Source organism: Opisthocomus hoazin, chromosome 2 (genome assembly GCF_030867145.1).
Source record: "Opisthocomus hoazin isolate bOpiHoa1 chromosome 2, bOpiHoa1.hap1, whole genome shotgun sequence".
In the NCBI taxonomy this organism is placed as follows: domain Eukaryota; kingdom Metazoa; phylum Chordata; class Aves; order Opisthocomiformes; family Opisthocomidae; genus Opisthocomus; species Opisthocomus hoazin.
Window position 1 is genome coordinate 124126913 of NC_134415.1, and position 25898 is coordinate 124152810.

At 38.4% G+C, this 25898-nt stretch overlaps 2 protein-coding genes across 5 annotated transcripts in view; one reads left to right on the plus strand and one right to left on the minus strand.

Moving 5' to 3' along the window:
• Positions 1-25898, plus strand: part of UBXN2A (UBX domain protein 2A) — a 342165-nt gene that overhangs the window by 283070 nt on the left and 33197 nt on the right. The gene's annotated exons all lie outside the window — the stretch shown is intronic.
• ATAD2B (ATPase family AAA domain containing 2B) overlaps positions 1-25898 on the minus strand; it is a 90190-nt gene that overhangs the window by 58903 nt on the left and 5389 nt on the right. For all 4 annotated transcript variants that reach the window (XR_012763268.1, XR_012763269.1, XM_075414909.1 and 1 more), the window contains exons 2-13: positions 15740-15894; positions 13325-13371; positions 12128-12281; positions 9705-9807; positions 9091-9199; positions 7648-7764; positions 6209-6284; positions 4215-4313; positions 2923-3034; positions 2041-2156; positions 1122-1296; positions 233-321 (exon numbers count right to left, since the gene is read on the minus strand). Coding sequence is in view for 2 of the 4 variants with exons in the window: in XM_075414909.1 (XP_075271024.1) it covers positions 233-321; positions 1122-1296; positions 2041-2156; positions 2923-3034; positions 4215-4313; positions 6209-6284; positions 7648-7764; positions 9091-9199; positions 9705-9807; positions 12128-12281; positions 13325-13371; positions 15740-15894 (1352 nt within the window). In the remaining 2 variants the exon portion in view is untranslated. The remainder of the gene's footprint in view (positions 1-232; positions 322-1121; positions 1297-2040; positions 2157-2922; positions 3035-4214; positions 4314-6208; positions 6285-7647; positions 7765-9090; positions 9200-9704; positions 9808-12127; positions 12282-13324; positions 13372-15739; positions 15895-25898) is intronic.

Genomic DNA, 25898 nt, shown 5'->3' on the forward strand with positions numbered 1-25898 from the left:
AACGTGGCTGAAGGGCAATCTCCACTACAACCCGATTCCCAGCAAATTACACTCTGTACAAACAACTGAGAAGATGACTTCTGACACCAAAAAACCTCAACAATCTGTCCTTTCTAGTGTAAGTGGGCTTAACCAAAAGTAAAAACCTTTCTTGGGAAGTGAGTAAAATTACACTGAAGAGTTCACCAAGATAATGTAGCATACACCAAGATACTCATACGAGAAATATTACCTGTGAATCTGATCTTGTCTGCTGGAACGAACCGGAGCCAAACCATCTATTTCATCAAAAAAGATTATAGAGGGTCTCATCAAGTATGCCTGGTAAGCACAAAAAAAAAAAAAAAATTTGAACTCACTGTTAATTTGTAATTTATCCATCAACACAGAAAACAGTTTGGTTTTATTACAAAGCACTGACATGCTAAACTAACACATTTATTGAGACATCTTTGTTACAAAGTATACAGACTGAAAATAAAACTGAATTTTCGACTACAGTACTGTTGCTGATAAAGCAGATGAGACCGCATTCTCCTTTGAATAAGCAAGATGGCACCAGTGTATCAGTTTTACTCATGTTGGGGCGATTCAAGACAAACGGAGACACCTTACACTCAGTTACAGAAAACAGTATCTTCTCTGCTCGCAACCTGTTTGTTTAGACATCTGTGTCTGAAAAGAGCTTTTGTTTGAGCAACTGCATGTCACTGCTTTATGGCACGCTCTCTTCTGTCCATCATTTCCCAAGCCAAATAAGGATACTAAAATAAACACACAGCAGATGCAATCCTGCACCCTCCTCCACACAGTTTGTATCTTCAACACGCCAGCCAAAAGCAAACTCGCTGATTTAAATATTTTTATCAGTTTTTACTCAAACCATTTTGTCTGCTTCATTAATGGACAAGTTGAGAGACTTCTTCCTCTGTTTTCAGAGCAAGAGAAGCTGTTCTCAGCATTCCTCTATTTCTTCATCTCAGTAGGTAATTTGGACAAATCCTGCTCAATCCATGGAAACTTAGAGATACTTAGTTTCAACTTCAAATACTTTTGGCTGCCCAGAACACAAAAAAAACAACATACAGAAATTATACAAAAAATATGTATTTTCTTCTAACCTGATCAAAAAGAAGTCGAAGTTGACGTTCAGATTCACCAACCCACTTACTGAGACAGTCTGCTCCTTTCCTCATAAAGAAAGCCACTTTTTTCTCTCCTTGACTGCATTCATTAGCTAGAGCTCTAGCTACCAAGGTTTTACCTGTTCCAGGAGGACCATAGAATAAACAGCCCCTGAAGATAAATGGATCAACACAGTCACAAACTTATTTTACATCTCCTGAAAAACTCCAAGTCAAATTTTATAATGAAGACAGGGAGCCTGGAGAAGAAAGTCTAAGTTCTAGTATTATTCACCATGACTTCACAAAATCTATGTTTGTTTTATGCTATCAAATCAGTAAAACTTTGCTTTGTGAAGAACATTAATCAAAGGCATATTAAGCTCCCAAAGGATTGTTTTACACTAAATACCTCCTCAAATATTAAATCTTAGGTAATACTTGAGTCAGTTTTTGTTACTTCTTTGGAGAGACATATTTCCTTTAAATACCCCAAATGTTTCAGTTTACTTAGAGTATGTGTACCCATTTAAATCACACACCAAGATGCCTAATTAATAAACATTAAAACCATAATATAACGTTATTGAGATTACTTCTGTAAAAGAAGTATCAGCATTTAGCTTGATTTAGCAATATCTTTGATAACATAATGAAAAAAAATGCAAGAACACTTGAGAATTCTTTCTTTGACCAAATCAAAAAGTTTACCTTCGTACCACAAGAAAAATAAACTAGATTTTTGTAACTCTTCATTCCGCTTATTACATTCTGATAGACAACTGGGGTAGCAAACATGTAAGTCTACTTGAACTGTAAACACTTCAGCAAAAGAATCAATCCCCTATGTGCTTTCAAGTGAAGCACTCTTTAGGGCTTAATAAAATAAAAATACAACAAGAGTAAATGCACCTACCTTGGTGGCTGAATTTTGAATTTTTCAAATATTTCTGGATAGAGAAGAGGAAACACTACCATTTCCTTAAGTGCAAGGATATGATGGCTCAATCCCCCTATGCTATCAAAACGCACCTTAGAAAAAAAACAAAGCGTACAAACCATATATTGTAACAGTTTTCCACAAAAGAACCTTTACTTATAAAATCACATTTCTGAAAACAAATTACAAACAACATTGCACTGATCATCCTAAGTCCCCTGAATTTTGAAAGTGTAAAAACGGTTGAGAAAGTCAACTCTTGGCTGCCCGCGTAAGGTTTATCTGGTTCGCAAGTTAACTGTGCCAGGGATGCCTGGACATCTACAGAGAGCCAGCCTAAGTCTGAGAGCATTTTCGAGCTCAAGAACAGCGTTAACATGAATATACTCCATGCACTTCTACACACTGGTTCAGCCCTAGTAATAATTCAGCAGCCTCTGCACAACACGCACCATAAGCTCATGTGCATCGCTGTTTTTGAATAGGCACAAGACCCCCATAGCTAGCACCGAGTTAACCAACCCGAGTGGTCAGTACCTCTGATTTCTGCACTGCTCACCATACCCCAGTTTCTACTATTACAAGTAATCACAAACTGACTGTAAACAAAGAAATATCATCAGGCAGCTGATATCTTGGCTTATTTACAATACGTATGGAGCCTGTTGATTACCTACAGGCCACAAGCAAGTGCTTTGTAGCCCAAAGAAATAAATAGACAACAGCTCTGGGGGAGGGGGAATCAAAAGAGATCCGCGAGTTTATTATGAATTTACTTCAAATCTAACGAGAGGCTGTGATGAATTCTGCTTATGCATAATTGGGGGAAGGAAAATACAAAGTTTTAACAAAACCTACCGATTTATCAAGAAGCATAGGATCTACATCAGCCAAACTTGCCCCAACTTTCACACGTTCTCGCAGGATTCCACTAGCTAAGTCTTCTGCTCTAAAGTTTAAAGGCAGGCATCTGTTCAACAACAAGACAAAAAAAAAACAAAACACCACCAAATATTGTTCTGCTTCGATCATTTTGCTGGAACAGGAAGAACCAAGAGATTAAATGCCTTTACTACCTAAAGAGATTACCTTCCTGGATTTGTAAGGTAATCAAATCTAACCTTTTTACTGTGGTAATTATTCTTGTATATCTGGAAGTTCCTTAAATATAAAGATAATTTTATGCTTCCATATACATCTTTCAATCGGAAGAACTAGGCTGAAGATACTACTTTGATCAAATACAGAAGAAATAATGTTGACCAAAAGAACAGGACACTCTCCACTGGCAGTGGTGAACTGCATAAGTTCAGCACAGTAAGAAAAGGATTAACAGCACAAGGAAACCAAGTTTTAAACACCATAGCTCATCAGAGTCCAAAGAAAGGTAATAAAAACATTTCTGGCAGATCAGCCATGATTCACATCCACCTGTTCCAGCTTCTTAGTGTATACAAAGAAGCTGTAAGCTCCTACACAGATATTACGTCAGGTCAAATACACAGTTAATGGGAGGAAGACAGGTTACACTTGGAATCACACTTGGTAGTCGTACATCTCTAGAATTCCTCAGGTTTTAAAAAGGAATGGTGTGGCAGACAGGAAGAGGCAGATAAATGAAGATGAGGAAACACAGTTTTTTCTGTTCAGTTTTCCTAATAATGTGTCTGTGGCAGTAAGTTTATTTACTGATACACCTTGTAGATCTTCCACTTGTAGATAACTGGTGAAAAAACTTAAAGCCAAAAAAATACCTGTTGGGTGTGTAGACTGTATATGTTATTACACAACAGGGAGAGAGCAGAGTAAGAGCTAGTTCAGTTGTACGCCCAGTACTACCTGGGACCAAGTAACACCAAGAATAAAAATGCATTTTAACCAACAGAAGTTGTTTGTCTTATAACCTAACTGAATCAAATAGATACTCTTACCTTTCCAGCTTTTTATCATGATTGTTAATTATCTACTCATAAGACTTCAAAATCTATGTTAATATATAACCAGCAATCTCCTTACGCTGTGTCTGCAGGTAATCACAGGTTGAATCAAAAATGTTTGCAGAACTGACAGAACATTATAGAATAGTTCTGCTTGTTTTCTGCTGAATAATAAAAAACCAGCCCTCCTAAAGATGAAGGATGTTTTGATACCTATTTCTTGCTCTGGCCACGCTTTTAGATTTTCTTCTTTCAAAACGTTCTTCATCTGAAGAGGCTGTATCACTGCTGTGAATGGCATGCTTCTTTCTCCTGTTGAAGTGGCAAAATAGTCCTTTTTAAAGCAGAACAGCATGTTTTCATTTTTTTTATAAAACCAAAATTGAAATGGCAAGTACAGTACTGTTCAGGTTTAAGATGGCATGCAAGTTTTAGTTTTATTAAGTATCAAAATAGTCTGGGAGGGGAACAACATCTCTTACTGTCACAGCGATATCCGACTTCAACACCAGCATTACTAAAACCGTAGATCCCCATAAGGTATGTGGTCCTGTCCATGCCACCTCAGCCAGCGTGACCGAGTGTGCAACCATTGAGCTACTGCAGTACATCAGACAGCAACTCAACTTAGGAAAGTTTCCAATCCCTTCAGCCACCTCCAACAGAACAGAGTAATCCAGATCTCCTTACTCAGTTTCATGCTTCCCTATACATATTCTCTGAAAAAATTCCATACTTCCTAAGGCATATGGTCTCTTTTTATGAGGTCATTAATTTTGAACAGCAGAACAGTTTCACAAAAAACCTGTACTGTAATTTAACTGCTGATCTGAATCTAAGTAGAACTACTATTCAAAGTCTGCATCAACAATTTCTTATTTTGGTATAATGGTATTTCAGAAAACTGAGTATTTCAGAAATATCAGAGAATGTACATTTAGAGAATGTACATTACATCCTCTGTACAAAAAGGTGTTTAGTTTTATACCAGTTTGAAAAAAGTCAGCACTTTTTCGGCATAAAAAAGTTGGCTACTAGTAAAACTTAATGTATTTTCAGTGACTACAGTGAGCTGCATCATTTGTATGAACACCACAATGCACTGACTAGCTGTTTTTTACAGAATGATAACATGGTCAATCAGTTCTACTGTTTGATGACCAAAAATTCGATACACTTAGAAACATATCAAAGAGAGTATCATACAATTAGGAAGAATTTTTATGACAGTGTCCTGACAAGAAGGGATAAAATGAGAGTGAAGCAATGAGCATGCTAAAACTGAAGGGATAATAGCTTTTATACTCTTTAAATCTCACTAGCAAGTACAAGTCCTGACATTACCCAACAAATTGCCATATGCACTTTACGGAAAAAGAAAAATTATTTTTTCTAAAAAATGTTAGTTAACTGTTATTTTTTTAAATGTTATTTTTTATTTAAAATACCCCAAACTAAATGTTTTTATCTATATTACAAATAAACTTATCTGTAGAATCATACGATTCTGCTATTACTTTTCATATTTTCACTATGTCATCAAATTGAGCAGTAAGACGACAAGCATTTCAGCTGAGACTAGCACTTGTTTACCTGGATTCTGTTCATGAACAGATTTATCTTTTTGAAGTTTTGAGCAAGTTCATTTTTTTAGAAATGTATTAAGCTCTGATCTCATCTACTGGATTAGATAAAGCCAACTGACAGTTTCCAAGACAACTTGGTGTCTTCCAGACTTCTCTGACACAAAAGGTAAGAGTCAGAAACCATGCTCAGTAAATATTTCATTAAATTGTTAGTATTACTTCCACGAAATCTGAACTGGAAGAAAACCAAAAACATTACCTTGATATGTTTATTTTTGTAGAATAGAACAGGGATAATTGTTACACTGCTGCTCTGGATTTAAACACTAAATGTATGCCCTTACAGAGAAAGCAACAGCGTGCAACGCGGAACTCTCTTCCCAGTACTCGCAGCACACCTGTTTCCATTCCGTTCGTTGTAAGACCAGTAGAAGCTTTGTGAACTGCCATGAAGTTAATTTTTGCATGCTGATCAGGGTCTGAATCTAAGATACAATTCAAGACCCACGTACTTGCGTGAAGGAACTGTATGACTCACTCAAGAATGTTTTGAAAATCAAAAGCTAATAGAAATGTACTGAGGGGAAGCAAACAAATATATACCAAAAGGCTGACATTTACCTGATATGGCTTCTTCTTGCAGGAGATCTGTGAATATCAAACAGTGTGTTTTCCCTCTTTTTTTGATGAGCTGGCACTGAGTAAGAGAAGTTACACGTTTGCAACATCAATTACAAAAGATTAATAAACTAATATAAATGCAGTGCAGAAGTGCTAGATTATTGCTTTACCAATAACGTTATCACTGGTTTCTCCAAAAAATCAAACAAAGAAAAGAACTGGGGGGAGGGGGTGGAGAGAAATCAAACTTCTTACATTTTATTTCACTATCACCATACTTCGCTTGATATAGGTGGGGGAATACCACCCTCAGCCTCCTCAAATCGTCACAGCTATGGCTACTATGGAACAAAATGTAATTCATGCAGGGCACTAGCATCTTACTTTATTTGCAGGACCTGAAATTCCATACAGAAACCTCTGCACAGCTGGTAATATGGGACATCTTGAAATTTCTCGTAACAAATAAACCACTAGCACAGTCCTAATTTCCAAGTGGCCTTAAGATGCAGCACACTACACACACCATTGTAATCTAACCCAAACATGCACAGCATACATTACTTCAAACAGAAGTACTAAAAGGCTCAAAATCAAGCGACACTACGCTGAAACCTGTATGGGTCACTGAGGGCACGTCCTGTGAGGAGCGGCTGAGAACTCTGGGCTTGCCTAGTTTGGAGGAGAGGAGGCTGCAGGGCAACCCCATTGCTCTCTACAGCTTCCCAAGGAGGGGAAGTGGAGAGCGAGGTGCTGGTCTCTTCTCCTTGGGATCCAGTGACAGGATGTGTCGAAATGGTTCAAAGTTGTGCCAGGGAAGGTTCAGACTGGACACTACGAAGCGTTTCTTTACCAAGAGGGTGGTCAAACACTGGCACAGGCTTCGCAGAGACATGGTTGATGCCCCGAGCCTGTCGGTGTTTAAGAGGCATTTGAACAATGCCCTTAATAACACGCTTTAACTTTCGGTCAGCCTGAAGTGGTCAGGCAGTTGGACTAGACGATCACTGCAGGTTCCTTCCAACTGAACTACTCTATTCTAAATTTCTCATCTTGGCAGAACATGGTAACTGCTGCTATGAAATTTATCTACAGTTATGAATTAGACTTGCCACTCGAGAATCAGGCATAACAGTAACTATTCTTTCTATGTAATTATCTGACTTACTAGATTGCTGCCTGAATTCAATTTCTGCCAACTATTCCTTGATCTAAACCCCGTTCACCTCCAACCTTGAGCCAATAACAAATCGACAGATTGTGCCTCAGCAGTCATATTCACATGGTGAACAAAAATAAAGGCAAGATGAAAGTCACTAATGCTGCACGGGAACTCTGTCAGGGGTGAGAAGCAGTCATCCAACTCTTCCCTTCCCACACCCACGGTATTCTTGGAGGTCAGCAAAGCAGAACCGCATCAGCATTGCCTAGTTCCATACCTATTGGAGGGGCCTGGTATCTTTCAACGGTTTTTCTCTGTCTGAGATTATACGGCCGGTCATTTTCTTCACCCTCGGCCTCTTCTACTTCCATGTCTCCATCTTCTTCCTGAGACTCTGTTGGGGGAGGAAAATATTTTCAGAATTACTTCTACTTGATGCCAGAGCTATCTTCATCCTAAAAATTAACATTTTAATGGTCACTGAGAATTATTCCCCTCCTATTAATTAACACTAACTGGCAAATCACTCGAAATTTGAAGACCAAGAAACATCTATAGCACATTGTCAAACTTCCTTCTAGTTTCCCACAGAAGGTTCTGGAAAAGCAACAGAAAGAAAAATAAATGTAGTCAAATTAATTTTAATTGTAAAGTACTTCAAATACCACTTCTACCCACTATCTTTTTCCTTCAATAATTATCCTTCAAATTAAGAATAATGCCTTTCTTCTCAGTCTTTTCCCATAGGAGCCTCAGAAAAAAAATCAAATATTTGATAGAACATGAAAATAAGTACGACTTTATGATTCACAATATAATTTTTACACAAAGCAAATAAACATAATGTCTAAAGGTACCACCTAGGTCCATCTATGAACAGGATTTCCACCTATGGATCTCAGAATTAAGACTTCATTCTTATTAACTGGGACAGACCATACCTCCTACAGCAGTTTCAGCTCAAAATTGAGACACACTATGCTGAACCCTGTATGGATCCCTGAAGTTTTGAGTCTGATTTCTTAAGGAAGCCAAGCATGTTGTTGATCGAGTCAGAGCTAGCCATAATCCCTTCTTTCTCAATACTTTTTGAACCCACCGGCCAGTTTCATCCAAATTTTTAAAGGAAGGCAGAACTTCAAATACATTTGTGTGTCTACGAGCCTTCTAAAATTCAGTGGAGGGATAGGAAACAGAGACTTTAATTAATACCTTCCCCACAGAAGGATGCAGAACTGACTATTACACCTTCTTTCTGGTAACTGCCATCCAGCATATGAGAAATAGCGAGTCAGTCAGCACGTGTATAGTCATAGACTACACGCACCACATCCTGGCTTCCACCAGAGTATTGTTACAGGGAATATAAGGAAAGCTCCAATTACTCGGTGTTATGGAAAACAGGAGTAAGGGAATGTAGTATATAAACATTTAGAAACTAGGGTTTGTTCTGCTACTTTCAGATAAACTTGCTTGTGTTTAAAGAAAACTATTTGCAGGGATCCCTAAAACTCCTCCTCCTTCTAAAGACGAGGAATCCTTCGGTGTGTACTTATTTGCAATCGTCTTGTTAATTGGTCTATTTAATAACTCCAAATCCAGATCCCAAACCAAATTACTCTCTTTAGTGCAATATATTGTTATCTTCTAGCAACAGCTGAGGAGAGCTTTGTTTTACAAGTATCTCAGACAAGCCCTTAGAATTCTTTACAGCCCATACCTTCTTCTTCCCCTTCTGTGGACACTTCATGGTGGTTCTGAATCCCATAGCTATTCCTCCTCAGTGGTTTCCTCCTCCTTTTCACTCGAGAATACATATCCATGTTTTCCTGGAATAAAATTCACATGCGCTCCTATCAGTACCATCCCATGTCATTCACAGTGTTAGCCCACAGCTCAGAAGGTAAGATTCCACACAGTTTCTAGCCCCCAAGTCTTTTTCCAACACAGCCCTCCACAGGCAGACTACAAAAGCAGTCTCATTTAGCAGGTGGTAAAGTCCCTCAGTACCTAGCTCATCTAATACACAGTTAACACCAGTGTCAAGCGGTTTTAGGGAACAAGGCAGATGACAGTCTGTGGTCCTGTTTTCAGACTACCAAAGTGCTTCAAAGCAAAGGAGAACCACCACAGTACCTCAGGAGAGCAGGGAAGTCAATTCATCAATGAAGAAAACGATTTAGTATGTATCCATGAGTTCTGCTCCAAAATTGAGTTTATCAAGTTTTTTTCATGTTATCCACTGAAGAGGATCCAAAACCTTTCGACAGAGCTACAGACAAATGCTTCCCCCGATACTACTTTTATTCAAGATCTGAGACACTCTGCACTTACAAATTCTGTGTCTGTCCACATCCGTAGCCGTTCTACTTCCCCAGACCGCCTGTTTCTCCTGATGTTAATATTATCCATTTCCTGTAGGACAGCTTCAGCAGTGCTAAAATATATGCAATTGTTAACACACACACACACAAAAAAAAATCAGTCTTACAATAGCAGACATGCAGAACTTTTCACATAGCATCCAACAACCTAATTCTACAACAATCTAATTCTATGGTCTGTAATGGCTATTCCAAGGTCTACAAGTCAACTAAACATACAAATGAATTAAAATACGAAAATTTTAGGATAGCTGCTTGAATATATCAACTAATTACAAGAACAACCATAATAAAGAAATCTGAAAGATGAACCTACAGAATATAAACTAAAGTGTATACAAAAGAAGAAATGCTGATGCTATTAAAATACAAGGTTCAAATTAGGCTGTAGCGTTTTAAAAAACACCTAATTTTTTTTTCAAATTGTAAATTGTAACATATAAATTTGTAACTGTTTAGATGTTGAGCAACCTGGTCTAGTGGAAGGTGTCCCTGCCCATGGCAGGGGGGGTGGAATGAGGTGATCTTTAATGTCCCTTCCAACCCAAACCGTTCTGTGATTCTGTGGTGGATCAGGTCTCAGATAATCTAAGATTAAGCTTACAGAATAAGAAGGTAAAGGTTTTTACCTATGTAACTATAATACCGGGAAAGCAATCGATGCCTCCGTCCCGTAAACTTTACAGCTCCTTACCCTGGCCTCAGAAAGACACTAACATATAAAGGATATTTTTTTTTTCATGTTAAATCAGTAACACCTAGAATTTCATCATTCTTTATTTGAGCTCACTACTCTACCGTCTCTCATCGACTATTTAATTAGTCTACATTTTCAGTATCTGAAGTACTTGTAAACAGCTGTCCAAACAAGAATAACCTTGGTCAAGATACATTATTGCTAAGGAAGAAAACAATAGAGTATTCACCAGGCCAAATCAACTGCTTGGCCACCTGTCCTGAACACCTAGTTACTGCTCTCTATGGCAATTACTGAAATTCTATTATAATTGTATAATAATTGTAAGAAGGCAGAAACTTTCGCTTCCATTCTTTCAAGCTGTTTAGAAGTAAATCTAAAGGGTGAAATCCTGCCTAGAAAGAAGTCAATCATAAAGTTCTGGTCACAAAAGTCAGTAAAGTCAAGATTTCATTATCAGTGCCCGTCTCAATTGTAAACAATTCTTCGAAAATATCCGTGATGTGTGACATAACCACTTCAAGTAAAACCACGCTATCATTCACTATCAAAGAAAACAGGGTTGGAGGGGACCTAGAAAAGTCCCCCTGCTCTGCCAGGCAAGAACAAACTACACGATACCTAAATCATTCCTGACACATTTGTCTAACCTGTTCTTAAAAACTTCCAATGATTATGGGACACACTGTTAGCAGTATAAGTTCATATATAGACTTCAGTACCATGATCTTATCAAATTACAATCTTCATGGTAGACTTTTTCCTATTGTTGATGAGGAGAGGGAGATTCAACTGCAACTAGAAAAATAAATGTAACTCAATATAAATTTGTAAACTGATACCAAGTAGTTACTGAGTAAATTGAAAAAGAAAATTAGATTAATAAAAGATTCAACAGAATACATTTAACAACAAAGATCATACTTGGCAATTAAATGTTTATGTTGAAATCATTTTCCAAGCACTAGAGCAAGCAGTCTCTCACAGATGTGACTATTAAAACCTGTTTTACAGGTGGGAAAATTGAGACATATTAAGTGACCTGCCCAAGGCCACACAGAAATAGTATTTCAAGAAAAGTATTTCTGGCTCCCATTCCTGTGCTCAGACCAGACCGTGCCTCCCTCTCTGACCTACGTTGTCTGCACAGTAAATGTCAGAAATTGACACCCACCCTATGTGAATTACTAACAAATGGTAAAAAACAAAAACAAACAAAAAAAAAGAGAACGCTACAAACTTCTGATATTTTATGATCAAAATCATACAAGTAAAATCTAGAAAGCTTCCAAGCATTGCTGCTAATCACCAATTCACATCACATTTAGGGTATCACTACATAAACAGGTTACTAAGAAACAAACTAGGGTGTGGATTTACAGCATGTCAGCCACTCTGCGATAACCGCCAACATACACAGATTTATCCAGGTGTAAACACAAAATAGCTTACTCCTCGATGAAAAATCTGTTAAGCTGCTTTGCATTTAGAGCATAGATAACACAGGCAGTTACAGCACAGGACCCCACCTGTAACTCAAACCACCATCTAGCTTGCCTCAATGCTTATACATTCCCACAGTAAAACACACAGACGGCACTGGAAGACAGGGTTTTCTAACTTTTAAAAAAATCATTAAGACACTTTGTGAATACAACTGAAGTATCCCCACATACCTGTTTACTAGCTGATCAAACAATAAACTCTGATTCAATGTTTCAAATCTGTTTTTCCTGGACCGACAACTTTTTCTGACTTCTATATCTCCGTTTATGCAAGCATGGTCCCCATCTCCCTTTTTTTCCCCTCGAAGGGGATGGCTTTTCAGAGCTAAGAGAAATTGGTATTACTACTTCAAAATGCAGGAAACAACATTTTCACAAACAAGAATTAATAAGAGAATACTTATCAAGGACAATAAACCAAAAGTTACGGAGCACAGTATAAGCACCCTTACAGTCACTGAAGAAATACACTTTTTATATGCCTATCAAAGTTGTTTTACAAGCTATTTCTTCAGATTCAAGCTTGTTTCGTTATATGCTAATCTTATTTTATGATGAAAATTTGGCATTCAAATGCCCATTCAACATTTTTAAGTGAACATCAATACTAAAGTGCACAGTTGACCCACTGTTTCAAGTCTTAGTCTCTTTCAAATAGAGTATGAAAGGGTCAGATACAACACATAGATTTGCTGGTGAAATCAGTATCAGCTGCTCTGTACAGTGCCAGACAAAAAGGGATCCTACTCCTCATTGTTCCTCAGGCACCACAATAAATAATAAAAATACCAAAGAAGGTTAATGGATTAACACACCGAGTCAACACAGAACTGAACGGGACAGAATTGACGAAAAAGGGACATGAAAACAAAGTTGTTTTAGCCAAGATATGCAATGAGATGGCAAGTTTGTACTGCAGAAGCATATAGGAAATTTGTTCAAGGTAGCAGGAGCTGCAGACAAGGCAGGTCTCTCTAAAGCAACAGTAGAGTTAAGTAATGTTAAGAACCACAGAAGGCCAAATTTTAAGTGAGCAATGAGAGTAAGTAAATTAAAGAGACCAGCTGGGAGTGGAAGGCCAAAATCAGTTCACAACACTAAATTCGGGAATTAAGGAAAACATCAAGATCATGGCCAAGAGGTCTGAATTGAGAAGAGAAATGGAATTTCATCTAAGAATGTTCCCCATGTCCACAGAGAGCATCCAAGATGTTGACAGCAGAAAACTGAGCCAAACCAGTAACTTTACTGGTCAAAATGATCAGAGTAATCAGCAAAGTTATCAAAAATACATGCAACTGAAAATCAGTGACGTAAAATTGTTAAATGTAAAAGTAGGTACAAAAGGGTCCGCTGTAACACACTTACATAAACTACGTCCATTTGGTAGCGTAGCAGCAGGCTGAGAAGTTAACCTAGGAAACAATCACATTAGACACACAAGTCATGGTAAGGCTCCCGAGCCAAGCCAAAGTTACCTACTGAGAACAGAAGTTCCAACATAGAATGTTACCCTACATTCTGACTTCAGAACCTCGAAGGGTCTGCTTCCTGCCCGACACTGGAATGAGGACAGAACCACCAAACATCAGTTCCATGAAGCCCCCCAGTTATCTAAACACCTCTTTTATTAATCCCTCCAATGTTCCCTCATGCCATGTCCTACTACTAACTCTCCCCTTAACTTTAAGAACAGGATCTTGATACAGATCTTCAAAGGCAGTTATCGTTCAAACGCTTTGGATAAACCAGTAGAAGCACAATGAGCTGTTCTGTATTCACAGAAAAAGAACATTTTCTTTCAATTACAAACTCTAACGGATGGGAATAATTTACGCTAGGTGTACTTAAAATCAGTAAGAAATATTTTTACGTCCTCTATTAATCTGATATCTTGAATTTCTTTTTAAATTAACTCTCAGGAAAATCAACCTCTACTACTTCATAGTCTAAGACAAAAACATATTCCAGAGTTTTCTGCAATTTTATTGCGTAAGCAATTGTTCCTTCATTCACTTCTTATCTTTTAAAAAATTTACAATATTCTTAGACCAGATTTTACTGAAAGATAATTTAGAGTAGAGTACAAATGAACAAAAACTCTACAACCACTCACAGACTGTTAAAAGTAATTTGTCAACATTTCTATGCAAAAAAAAAGCAAAATAAATCAGGCAAAAGGAAAAAAAGTATTTTTTTAGCTCACTTCCACTCTCAGAAACACTACGTATTTTACAGACAAGTGAATTGTATATACTGCACACCAGTACTGGATGGGGAGGGGCTACCTGATCTCAAACTAGAAAACTAAAATGAATTTGATGGGAGAGAGAAATAGGAGGGGCAATCTTAATAACACCAAATGCATTCTGAGCTGGAACGTGACCAAGAGTTCAACAGACTACAAAGAGTTCAACTCAGAGGCACAGAAGATGTGGGATTTGCTGTTATTTTCATCATAAAAAATGTGGAACAAATCCCTACAAAACAAAGGTAACGGAAGGATTTTTGCAAGCATTGGGTAGCAACACAGAAAACCACTTTCACAAAAATCATGTCCACATCCAACTTTCCAGTAACATTTTTCTGGTCAGATATTTCAATTATTTTAGAAACCACAACTGCAGAAGTGAAATTTGAGTATAATAAAGGTTTAGCAACAAGACTTTTGGGAAAAGTCTTAGTGACTCAAGACCACCTCTGGGCCCAGTGCTTTGGATTTGGGCAGAAAACCACAAAAAAAACCCCTCAGGTGTTGCCGTGGGTTCTACACAAGTAACAACATGAGTTTCAGTATCCTGGCCAAATTTCATTTGACATAGTGATCTAAATTCTCCCAGCCACATTCAATATTGTTTTGATCTCTTGGCATTTCTAACAGGTACAGTACAAGTCTACACCTATAAACGAAAGAAACGGAAGGTACATGAGTTTTAATACATGGCACATAATACGCCATAATTAATTTCTTCTATTTTAAAAGGGAAAAACACACAAAAAGGAGATGTATTTTCAGATTTGCATGGTTTTAAAATATGCTTCCTCCTAGCAGACAACAATCCACTCTTGCACACAAAGTGTTGTAAGAACGATTTTGATCTGTCCATAAATATGAAATACATATCCACAAAAGAATCCGTATTAACTAAAAGCTCATGGCCCAGGAACGTACTGTCTACTCTATCTCCTAATTATGTGTAATCACGTGAAGCACCTTATGAACACTAGTACGCTTTGTAAAATATTAATCACAGTTATAACATGAAATTAATAACTTCAAACTCTTTCGAGTTATAAAAATGTGGCAGGATTGCAGTTATATTTAATAAAATATAGTAATTTACTTGAGTCCTTATAACCAAACATGGAAGTGAGGCTGAAAACAGCAATGGAAAGAAACTTGACCATTATCCATTCCCTAAAGATGCGGATAACACTGATTTCCTAATTAAAATGCCATGTCTTCTTAAAGCTTGAGTACATAAAAATACCAATTAAGCCACTAAATTTGGATGTGTCAAGAATCTAGAATTCAGACTGCATCTCAAATAAAATTACTTTCCATTTTTTTTAGATTTGAATAGAAAGGAAACACAGAGATGAGAGGACTGATGTAACCCATGTTCCCAGAGTCTTCAACTAAAAGAAAACTGTATGAAAATAACACACTTCAAAAATACTCTCTTGAGCCTGAGCCGCAGCCCACTGCAGAAATTGCGTAAGTGGGTTAACAATACAGCAAAAATTGGTAAGACTTCATTTTTTCTCTTGATACCAAGTTACCTGGACTGTCCAGTTGAGATGCTCCATTCCTCTCGCTGCCCAGTACTGCGTGATTTCGATTTGTCTTTGCACACAGGATCAGCATGTTTTGAGGTACGTTTGGCAGGAGGAGATATGTGGCTATCACTCAAACTAGCATCACTGCCTTCATCTTTCTGAAAAGGAAAAAAAGCATCAGATCCTACTTAATTGGCTTATTTGTATATACCCTTACAGAAAAAAGGAAACAAGTTTAGTAAAAGGGAAGTCTCTACCAAACTCTTCATAAACAGCTTGTGTGAAATATTAAAAATGATTATTCTGAAAACATTACTGGAAACTATGAAAATATTTAAATTTAAACTTTTGTATAATATTTTGCATTTATTTCCGAACGTGCATTCTGGTTCTCTAACCCACAGTATTTTGTCTATCACCCACAACACTGCTACTCTTACCTACTTGCAAAAGGACTAAGGTGCAAATAAACACAAAAAAAAGCAAAATAAAGATGCTTATAAACTCAGCATGAATTTATTCTACTGACGTTATCTTCTTCTTCAAAATGCTTAAACAGCCACATTACGCTCTTCCTTCTTCTAAGAATTTTGCAATACCTTGTTCTCTTCTTCAGACTGTCAAACATACAGCTAGGAGTAACTGAAAGTGGATTTTACAGTTGTACAACACTTTTTGTCTAATGTGTTCATTAACAGCACTATACACACTACCAACATTAGTCTTGACGCCTTTACGAATCACCTAAACACTACCAGCGGCGGGGGGGGGGGGGTTCTGTTGTGCTCATCAGAGGTAGCGTAGACAGAAACGCAAAGATAGCAGCAAGGGATTACTTCAGAGCTGCACATAAGAAGTGGACAGACAGCAAACTTTGGAGGATCTGCTTCTGTTAAGGTGAACTAGAAAAAAAACAAAAAAAACAACACCACCAAGATTCTCTAAACCACTAATTTTAGCTCATGGAAAAAAACTAAATATCCTCTCTTGCAACAACAGAGTAACCAATTTCCGAGCATTAAGGTCCAGGAATAGTCAGTAAGCATTTAAACTAAGAACAAAAGATAATTTTACTTCTAAGGCAGGAGATGATCATGGAAGTCCCATTTGTTCATCAGGCTTACTAACAACAACAATCTGATTTGTACTCCAGGTAATTCAACATCATGATGTCTCAAGTACTCAAGAAAATTACAAAAAAGAAAAAAAAAAAAAAAAAAGGCTTTTTCCTAAGGGAGGAAGACAGACTATCGCAGCACGGTATTTAGAAAGTGGCAAAGCCTGAAGAAATCCAAACATAGGGGTGCAGCCCGATCACCCAGCTCAGCAGAAGCAACCTGGGGGCTGGCCCACACACTCCCCTGCACCACTCCAACCACCTTCTAGCTTCTCCTGATGCTCCTCCGACCCACCCATGAACCAAATCAGCTTGTTGCACCTTCAAAAGCTCACCTTCCTTCTGCTAGCTCAGCTGCCTGCCTGGTTAGCGAGCTGAATCATTTCTGTGAGCAATCAGACAGGTACAAAAGATCATGCAAGAAAAAAACACAAGGTGAGGACGGGACCACTGGCTGCAGGAACAGAAAGCTGCGAGTGACATAGGCTGCCTGCATCACATCTTAACGTTTTGCCCCCCAATATATCTTTTAACAAATATTAACTAATACTAAATACTGATAATACTACTAATAAATTAATAAATACAGTATTTATTATGATATAGTATTTATTTACTCAGTGTGTTCTATGTGATTATTTATGTTATATGTGATTTTTATTTAGAATATGTTCTATGTGATTATAATATGTGATTTTCATTTAGAATATAAATACCTATAAACACTCTTGATAATATCAAAAATACTAAATACTAAAAACTAGTATGAAATGCTAGCCAGCTAATGTTCACATCTCATTTCAAAAATAGTTTTAACTTTGGTAATTGTTAGCCTGTCAAGGTAAATCCAGGGAAAGGAAGCGGTCAATACCACGATTCAATCTCAGGAATCATTTAACCCTAGTAAAACAAAACAAACCCCACACTTTTCTCTCCCTCATTATTTCTGTTCTTCAGGTAGTACATCAGTACAACTCCAAATCATATCTAGACTAGAAGATCATCCTTAAAGGTTTAAATTAGATGAAGCAGAATTCGGGGTCTAAGCCCGAGCCTGGGCGACAGCGGCAGCAGAGGTGACTATCCCCGTTCCGAGGCACACAGCACCCGCACCTCGCACAGCGCTGTGCCACGCACCGGCAGCCACCCAGCTGGTCTCCACCACACTCTGCAGCTCCCAGATACCAACCTCTCACAAAATTTTATAGTGTACGCATTCGCTTCTGAATACTGTAAGCATTTGTGTATGGACCTTTGGCTTTCATCAGCCACAAGTTTATTTGTGGTCTTACAGAAATACATCCTTGCTGAGGCCATTTAGTCACTACTGGCTGACGTTGCAAGAGCTACCCTGGGCAGGAGAGCAGCGGCGTTTCAAGGTAAGCCACAGAACCAGTTTTAAACCGGCTAGGCGAGACAGAAAAAATGAAGCTAAGAAAGAGGAACAAGCATGTAACATAGCTTTATGAGGGCTAACATTAAAGCTGTTTCGTCAGCAGAGAAATTAATAACGCATAGGTTCCTACACGCCATCTCTACCCCTTCCCATGCAAAAACCCCAACCCCTCCCAGGTCTCCTGTGACCACCTCTCTGCCTCTCCTCCAGTTCCCTGCCTCTGGTCCCAAGTCTCAAAATTAGCTAGTATTCCTCATTTCTTCTGGCTATTTACTTGCCAAAGGCAACACAGCGATGCAGTTACTTCTCAGCTAAGTTTACACCAAGCGGTCAGCTGGCAGGTAAAGCAATGCGTTAGCTATTACCTTGGAGAGAAAATCTGCTACTGCAAGTCTCCCTCTCCTACTGACTTACTAATATTCACAAAATTCGTAGAAGCTGAGTGTCTTTGAGATCTCAGGTACTGTCAAACGAACATATACTGGCCAACAGCTTCAAAAACCGGAAGGGCAGGCTAACCATCAGTGCGATCCCATCAGAGCAGCTGCCTAAGGAACCAGACTGGCAATGCAGGAGTTTACTTAACAAAGGCAATTATTTCTGGTTATTCTTTGTTTAGGATATTATTTTCAGTGGAGCCTCACTTGTCTGCATATTAAGTCTCCACAGTAACTTGGCAAGTACAAAGCAAGTCTTAACTTAAAGATACTAAAGCGCAAATGCTAACTTAAGATAGGACACCTGCTGCACAAGACACAAAAAACATGTAAAATGTTTTACCGTGAAGTAGTGACAAAGCTGCTATAACAAAAAATCACTGAAATTTTAAACATATTAATAAGAATCCAAGCTCTATTTTCCAGTTAACAGACAATCTTAAAAATTCAAGCTCTAGGGAATCAAATCACACCTAGAACTTTCACCTACCTACATTAAAATATGGAGACGGAGCTTTCACTACACTCAAGAGATTAGCCAAACTGGGATATGCTAGAACAAGAAAAGAAATTAATTTCAATTTGTGAAGCTTTTACAGAGAGTAGTCTATCCACCGCTTCCTCCCATTTATAGCAAAAGAGGTCTAACTATTGCACTGCACTCAACCTGCTCCCTCAAGTAACTGGGTCTCAAACCATTTAGATCTTTAATGATTAAAAATAGTACTTCAGTTTCAACCCAGAAACTTATTACTTAACAGTACCATCGTGAAAATGTTCTGGGAGTAGAAAGAGAAATGCATGATACAAGCAAACTTAAAAAACAAGAAATGAATAATGCAGTTGCAGAAGTAGGAACCAACACACTGAACTCAAAGCTCCTAATGTGACACACTCACATGCTGAGAGAACGCAGAGAATACAAATTACTAAAATCTTAATCATGTCAGAAGTTGCCTGAAAGCATACCAAAGTCACAAAGAAACAGCAGAGCACAGAAGAATCAACAGATGAGTTTACGTATGATCAATACGCAACTGCATTGATCTAACAGAAACGAGAGACCCACAAACCCCAGCTGTGACCCAGAACAACCAGAACCCAGCACAGCTTCTGCCAGAAAGCACTATCACTAATAATGAGGAAGGAAATAACTGGAGTTAGCAGGACACCATCCGTAGTCTAGACTGCAAAACATAGTCTTCATTATCCTTGGATTCAAGAGCAAAATGGAATGTGACAGCCGAATGAACGCTGCAAATCAGCTGTCGAGCTAAGGCTCAACAGCGAGAGTCTGGCAGAGGCAGTGGGGCAAACTCTGGTAACACACCTTCACTGAAAGCACTTGAATGATGGTCATGATAAATCTAGAAACCAAATCTAAAATGAGTAAGTAAATAAAACATAAAATAAATATAGCTGCATACTTATCCCTATGCTTTGTATGAAAAGGAGAAAGATGGCAAAAATGTTTATTATAATACACGCTTTCATGAACAAGCTACAAAGACACTGATGTACATTATTATCTGTAATGTCTCCCATACCCATCACTAAATTTCAGAATAATAACTAAAAGTCTGGTAGTACCAAACTATAACATTTAGAGACAAATCTTTAGTTTTGAAAGAACACAAACTAGAAATCAATGAGTAAAACTGACTTCTTCATTCTCAATCTATCCCCTTAGAAAAGAAGTGACAGAGTCTTTCAGCATGGCTAAAGGACACATACCACGGGAGTCCTCACCAACAAGGACGTGCCGTCAGGTATATCACCAGGACCAGCTAGCTAAAGCACGAGAGTTGATTAATGTTCAAGTTACAATACAAAGACGATTTCTAGCATACTGAAGTGGAGAGGGTAGGGGGGGTTTTGTTTCTTCTGTTTTTTTAAGTAAGATGAATTTCCTAACCAAGAGAATATCCAAGGTACTCCTCACTACACTGCTGCTTTGAACATCCCAAGATAACCATAATCCAGCAGTCTGGGTAATAACGGATGAGCACAAACCATCTCCATCCCTGTCATCTCCAAGTACGTGAACGCAAGTTCATCGAGTTTTTGAGTACGGGGTGACCTAACGTCCAAACCACAACCACGCCTCGCAATTTCTGAAAAAGATTCCATCTGGTTTGCCACAGGTTCAGCTGTACCAAAACAGAGGTATGCAGACATGAATATTTGAGTTTTCCACCATGGTCAGACTTGCTCTCCTTGCCGTAGGTTTGGTGGGTCACACCCTGCTTCTGACTAACTCTCTGCCACACCCAGAAAGTGAGCACGATTGCTCATACGACTTCACAAATCAAGACACAAGAGTTTTCAACCTAGTGTTTTATACCTTTCAGCACCTATGTTCTTCTCTTTTCTATGACCTCGTCCCATGTCTAAGACATGAAAATACGACACACTGACATTCAATCTCCCACTGATCGATCCTATTCCTCCGCATTTTGTTAAAAGCATAAACTATTTTAATTTTTCTTTGACCCGCTGAACAAGCACAAAACACCCAGAAAATTACTTTTGTCTTAATAATCATGAAATAAACATCTTCACGAAATCTGTTTCAGCTACAGGTTTTCAAAAACCGCTGCTTCCAACTGTAGTTAATTCTTAGCTTCTGATATTTAAAAGTAATTTTTTCCTCTCCATCTGACACTCTGAAAAGACAACAATGACTTCAGACATCACTCAATATTGCTTTTACTACCTCTGGAGAACTTGGATCCAGGTCCTCCAGTTACTTCTAATGTAATTTAAAATGTATCTTGTGCATAACAACACATCTTCCCAGATGTCCCAGAATATTAATAATCTGAATTAGTACTTTAAAAGTGCCTGTGAAAAAATCTGATCTACCTTTTCCCCTACTAGTTCACGCAAAGTTCTTATGGAAATGGGCTGTCCGTTAAAAGAAATAAAATACATACTCAGGGATATTTAATGCATTTAATAAACGTTTTTATCCCACTGGTACAAAAAGATAAAAGTTGTCTTTCCAAAATATAACTTGTCTTCACAAAAAAATGCAATTGTGTCCCCAGTGTACCAATTAGTTAACAGCTGATCACTCATCTTTGCCCTCAGATAACTACTCAGTTAACAAATAACTTGGCTTTTTCTGCATTTAAACTATAACGTCATTTCAAACATACCAGTAAAATACACCAAAAACACTATCTGTCTGTCCAGTGATTCTGGATAAGCCACTTGCTCCCTTGTGTATCAGTTTCTGCAAAGGTAAAAAATATGCATTAGAACATTAACTTCCATATATTTATTGCCTTAAAGTTCAAGATCTACTTTAAGATCTGTTGATGAAAGTTAGGTAAGAGCTAGGTATCCTTCCTAACACATTTTTTTGTGCTAGGCATACTAAGTAATTAAAAAAATCAAAAGACTTCACAGCCTCTTTGAGGTATTTTTAGTTTTGCTCTTATTTGGTTCCAAGTTCTACTAACTAGATCAAACGCATTTTCTACCACAACTGCAATAATGTCATCTGACCAGAATCTAGCAAATCCCTTCAAATCATCTTTTATTTTTTCTTTTCTTCTTTTTTTTTTTTTTTTTAACTTCACCAGTTTGCTTTACAGAATCTTCATTAAAAAAAAAAAAAAAAAGACTAAAACTTCTGCTCAGTACAAATTTTCAGTCGCTGGAACACTCTCGTTGGCATGCTGAAACTAGAGAGCACGCCTTGCATTACGCGTCTACACGATGTCCCAACCCCGGGATGACACACCGCACCACCCACCCTCTGCAGCACCGACACCTCCTCGCGAGCTCCTCTCCCCTCTCCTCCCCACCCCACATTTTCCCAGCAAACACCCTCAGCCTCTCTCCTCGGGGCAGCCCGACCGCCTGCTTGGCAGGGAGAGAAAAGACCCGACGTGCTTGTCCGGGGCAGGACGGCAACGTGACGGCTCCGGGTCACAGTGTCATGCAGCAGACTGCGTTTATGTCGGTACACCAGGTGCCACTGCACACTAAACATCCACCTTTGTGTCCTACAAACCCAGGGAAGCGTCCTGCCCGCGCCACCTTCAAACGACAAGAAGCTGGGGAAAAAATGGATGGGGATTAAAGCACATTAACGACCTAAATAAGAACTTCAATTTTCACTAAGGACTTTGGGTGTTAACCTTACGGATAGCTCAAAAAGAGACAAAGTTGGCTTAAAAGAACTCATCTTCTGGTCACAGTTCTCTAATTTCCACTTGTTTGCACACAGTCATTTACCAAACATGGGCCCTCCACAGACGTTAAAGAAAAAATAACAAGACTCATGCTCAAGTGCTTGATGACCTTGGAATACAGAATTACAGAATGAACAAGAAATTATCATCACAGAAATACACAACTCTTAATGCTACATTTCATTGGTGATAATGACAGTAAAGAATGCCTCAACTACAGGGTGACCTAAATTCTTTTAACATTCAGATGCTGGGTTGTTTGGTTTTTTTTTTTCATTAAACTATGCTTACGTCAATAATAGCCATTAAGAATATACAGAATACCATCATCTAGACTTCTTCAGAAGAATAAATTTTTCCCAACTCATTCAGGTGAAAATAACACATTTTTTGCATGAGAAGATCTGCTTCATTTTTTCAATAGATTTCCATTTTATTTCCTAGAACTCTTCAATTCTAGAATTCAGGTTATTTCACAAATGTGAAAGCTTTCGAGAAAAGTGAAAAGTTTACAAGTTAAAAATACAAACCGCTACCTACAACAGTTTAATGTGTATTTTCACACTTGCAACCATTCCCCCAGTCTGTGATAGAAAGAGACGCACCTGTCCGTACACAGGTTGAGTTTCTTTCAATGGCTTTTGATCCAACATGCAAAACACTCTTGGAATCTTGGGCTACTTGTAGGTTCAGGAAAGAGAAAGTGAGCTACAGAGCAGCCTCTGCCAGCCTATGGCAGAACCCACAAAGAGCAAGCTGAGGTTTGTCCTCCACGCATCATCATCGCTCCAAGCACCACGAGTGTTCCTCCCCCCTTCATGCCTCCCCTAAAATTAGGGTGACGGTGTGAGTTTTCAGCTGCTCATCAAACCAGAGGGATGGAGGGGAGGCAAGGGGAAGCAGGAGGGTGGGGAGGAGGGTGAGCTTCAGCTGGACCAGTAACCTGACCCTGATCCAGCTGATCAAATGGTCAGGCAAGCATCAGTATGGGCAAGTCTATTCATTTTCACAGCTGCACAATTAACAGCTCGCAGCACGCGTGAGATCACACACCTTCAGAAGAGCCACTCTACTGAGAAGAGGTCTCTATTCCCTGTACGGGGGTCCACACCTCACTCAGAAGTTTATCTAGGAGACCTACACATCGGAAGTTTTTAAAACCACCGATCTTCCTAATTTAACACTGAATGAAAACTAAACGCAAGACATTTTTAGTCAGAGCCACATCAACCATTTCCCTGAGTTTCCAGATTCTCTGAACAAAGACTCTTAAAGCAAAAGTTGTATTTATGTAAACATTTCAGAATGATGACAATTCAAAAGTGGAAAAAATGAAAACATTCAAGTAACAACTTTTTTCCCTACCCTTAGTCCTCAAAAATCCATCTTGTTTCTGCCAAGCAACCCCATCTCAAAGCAAGCCTGGAGGACACGGCCTCCTTTGAGTAGTACTATAAACCAGCACTATAAAGCTAAGTAAAGAAGCAGACTGTTCTGAATGAGAATAGCAAGTAGGAGAACAGACAGAACCCTTGGACAAGAGGGTTCCCCAAGGTTTGGACACGGCCAGGTTACTGGACTTGGTAAATGAAGCAAGGAAGTGTCTGTAGCGAGGGACGCTACAGGAAAGGTGGCCTTCTGTGTGAAAAAAAACACAGGATTAACAACACTTCTGTACCTATAGCTGCAATGCACTTAAAGTTAGTATTTCAAAAGAAAAAAACAACTTTAAATTGTGTAAAATTGTAATATGAAATCTTAAGATTAATGTATTGAAATTTAAATCATATAAAAATAACATTCAAGGTCTGAAAGATAAATCAGAAAAATAATACAAGGTAATTACTAAGTATTTGGAATGAGAGATTGCTGAAGCACGGCAACAAATTTCATTGCAAGTCATCTCCTCCACATGTACAGAAAGAACAGCTTCTTCATTTCAGGTTATTTAAATCACTCAGCTCAACTACTCGTCCATTTAAAATGAAGCAAAGCAAAAAGCCCATTTCCCAAATTATGAAAACGCCCAAACTGAAGCATCTTCTCCAAGTGCAACTGGACACAAACTTTCCACCAAAGCTTTACATCAGTTAGGTCATTAACATGCACTACGAGAAGCATAGAGATAAAACCATCAAATTCAGAACAGGCTACAAAAACTACAGAACCTGGACAAGCTCGTAAATTCTGTATTTCTGGCAGAAGTACTAAAGCTACCTCCTTTATACTTAGTTCAACTGGAGTTGAAGCTATTATAGCACACGCATACTCAGCAGTGCAAAATGAAGAAGCTTGCAGAAGATAACACATTCATCTTACAACTGGTTGAAAAGGGGCCTGTTTTAATAGCTACCAAGTAAGAAGAAATTAAATTTATTCAGGAAAAGAGTCCAAGCAAGTATAAATGCAAAACAACACTTGAACAATTTAAAGCAAAATTAATGGTTAAAATAAACTGTGAAAGTCCCATCAAAGCCAATAAAGACAGTATTTCAAAAGTAAACTCGGAGACAGAAAAATTGTTTAGAAAAAGCAGCAAAGCATGAAGAATACATAAAAGAAGGATGAAAAAGGCTGAAAAAATATTACCAGCTCTCTTTGCAGTAAATGGGTTCATGAGTGATGTCACCCGCACACGAAGTAATACATTAGAGCTAAAACATCTAATAAATGATCAGCAATCTTTAAAACAGTCACAGCTATAAAATAAGTGAAAGCCTCAGCTCACTGATGCCTTCTTGGTGGATGCTTTGGTTTGAGCAGGGTTTTGTCAAGTTTTTCACAGAAATTGTTTAAAGCGTCATTTGACTGGAATGAAAACTTTTCCACCGTATAGCAAACACTCGACAATCTAGGGCAGGACGTGCAAAACCATACCACATCCAACTGAAACTGCAGGGGGATGGAGGTGATCAGCATGTAATTACCTGAGCTAATTATCTTGCATAACCCCCAGCTGTATGCCACTCTCGCAAAATTGTCACGGGATCTCTCACAGCAATGGGTT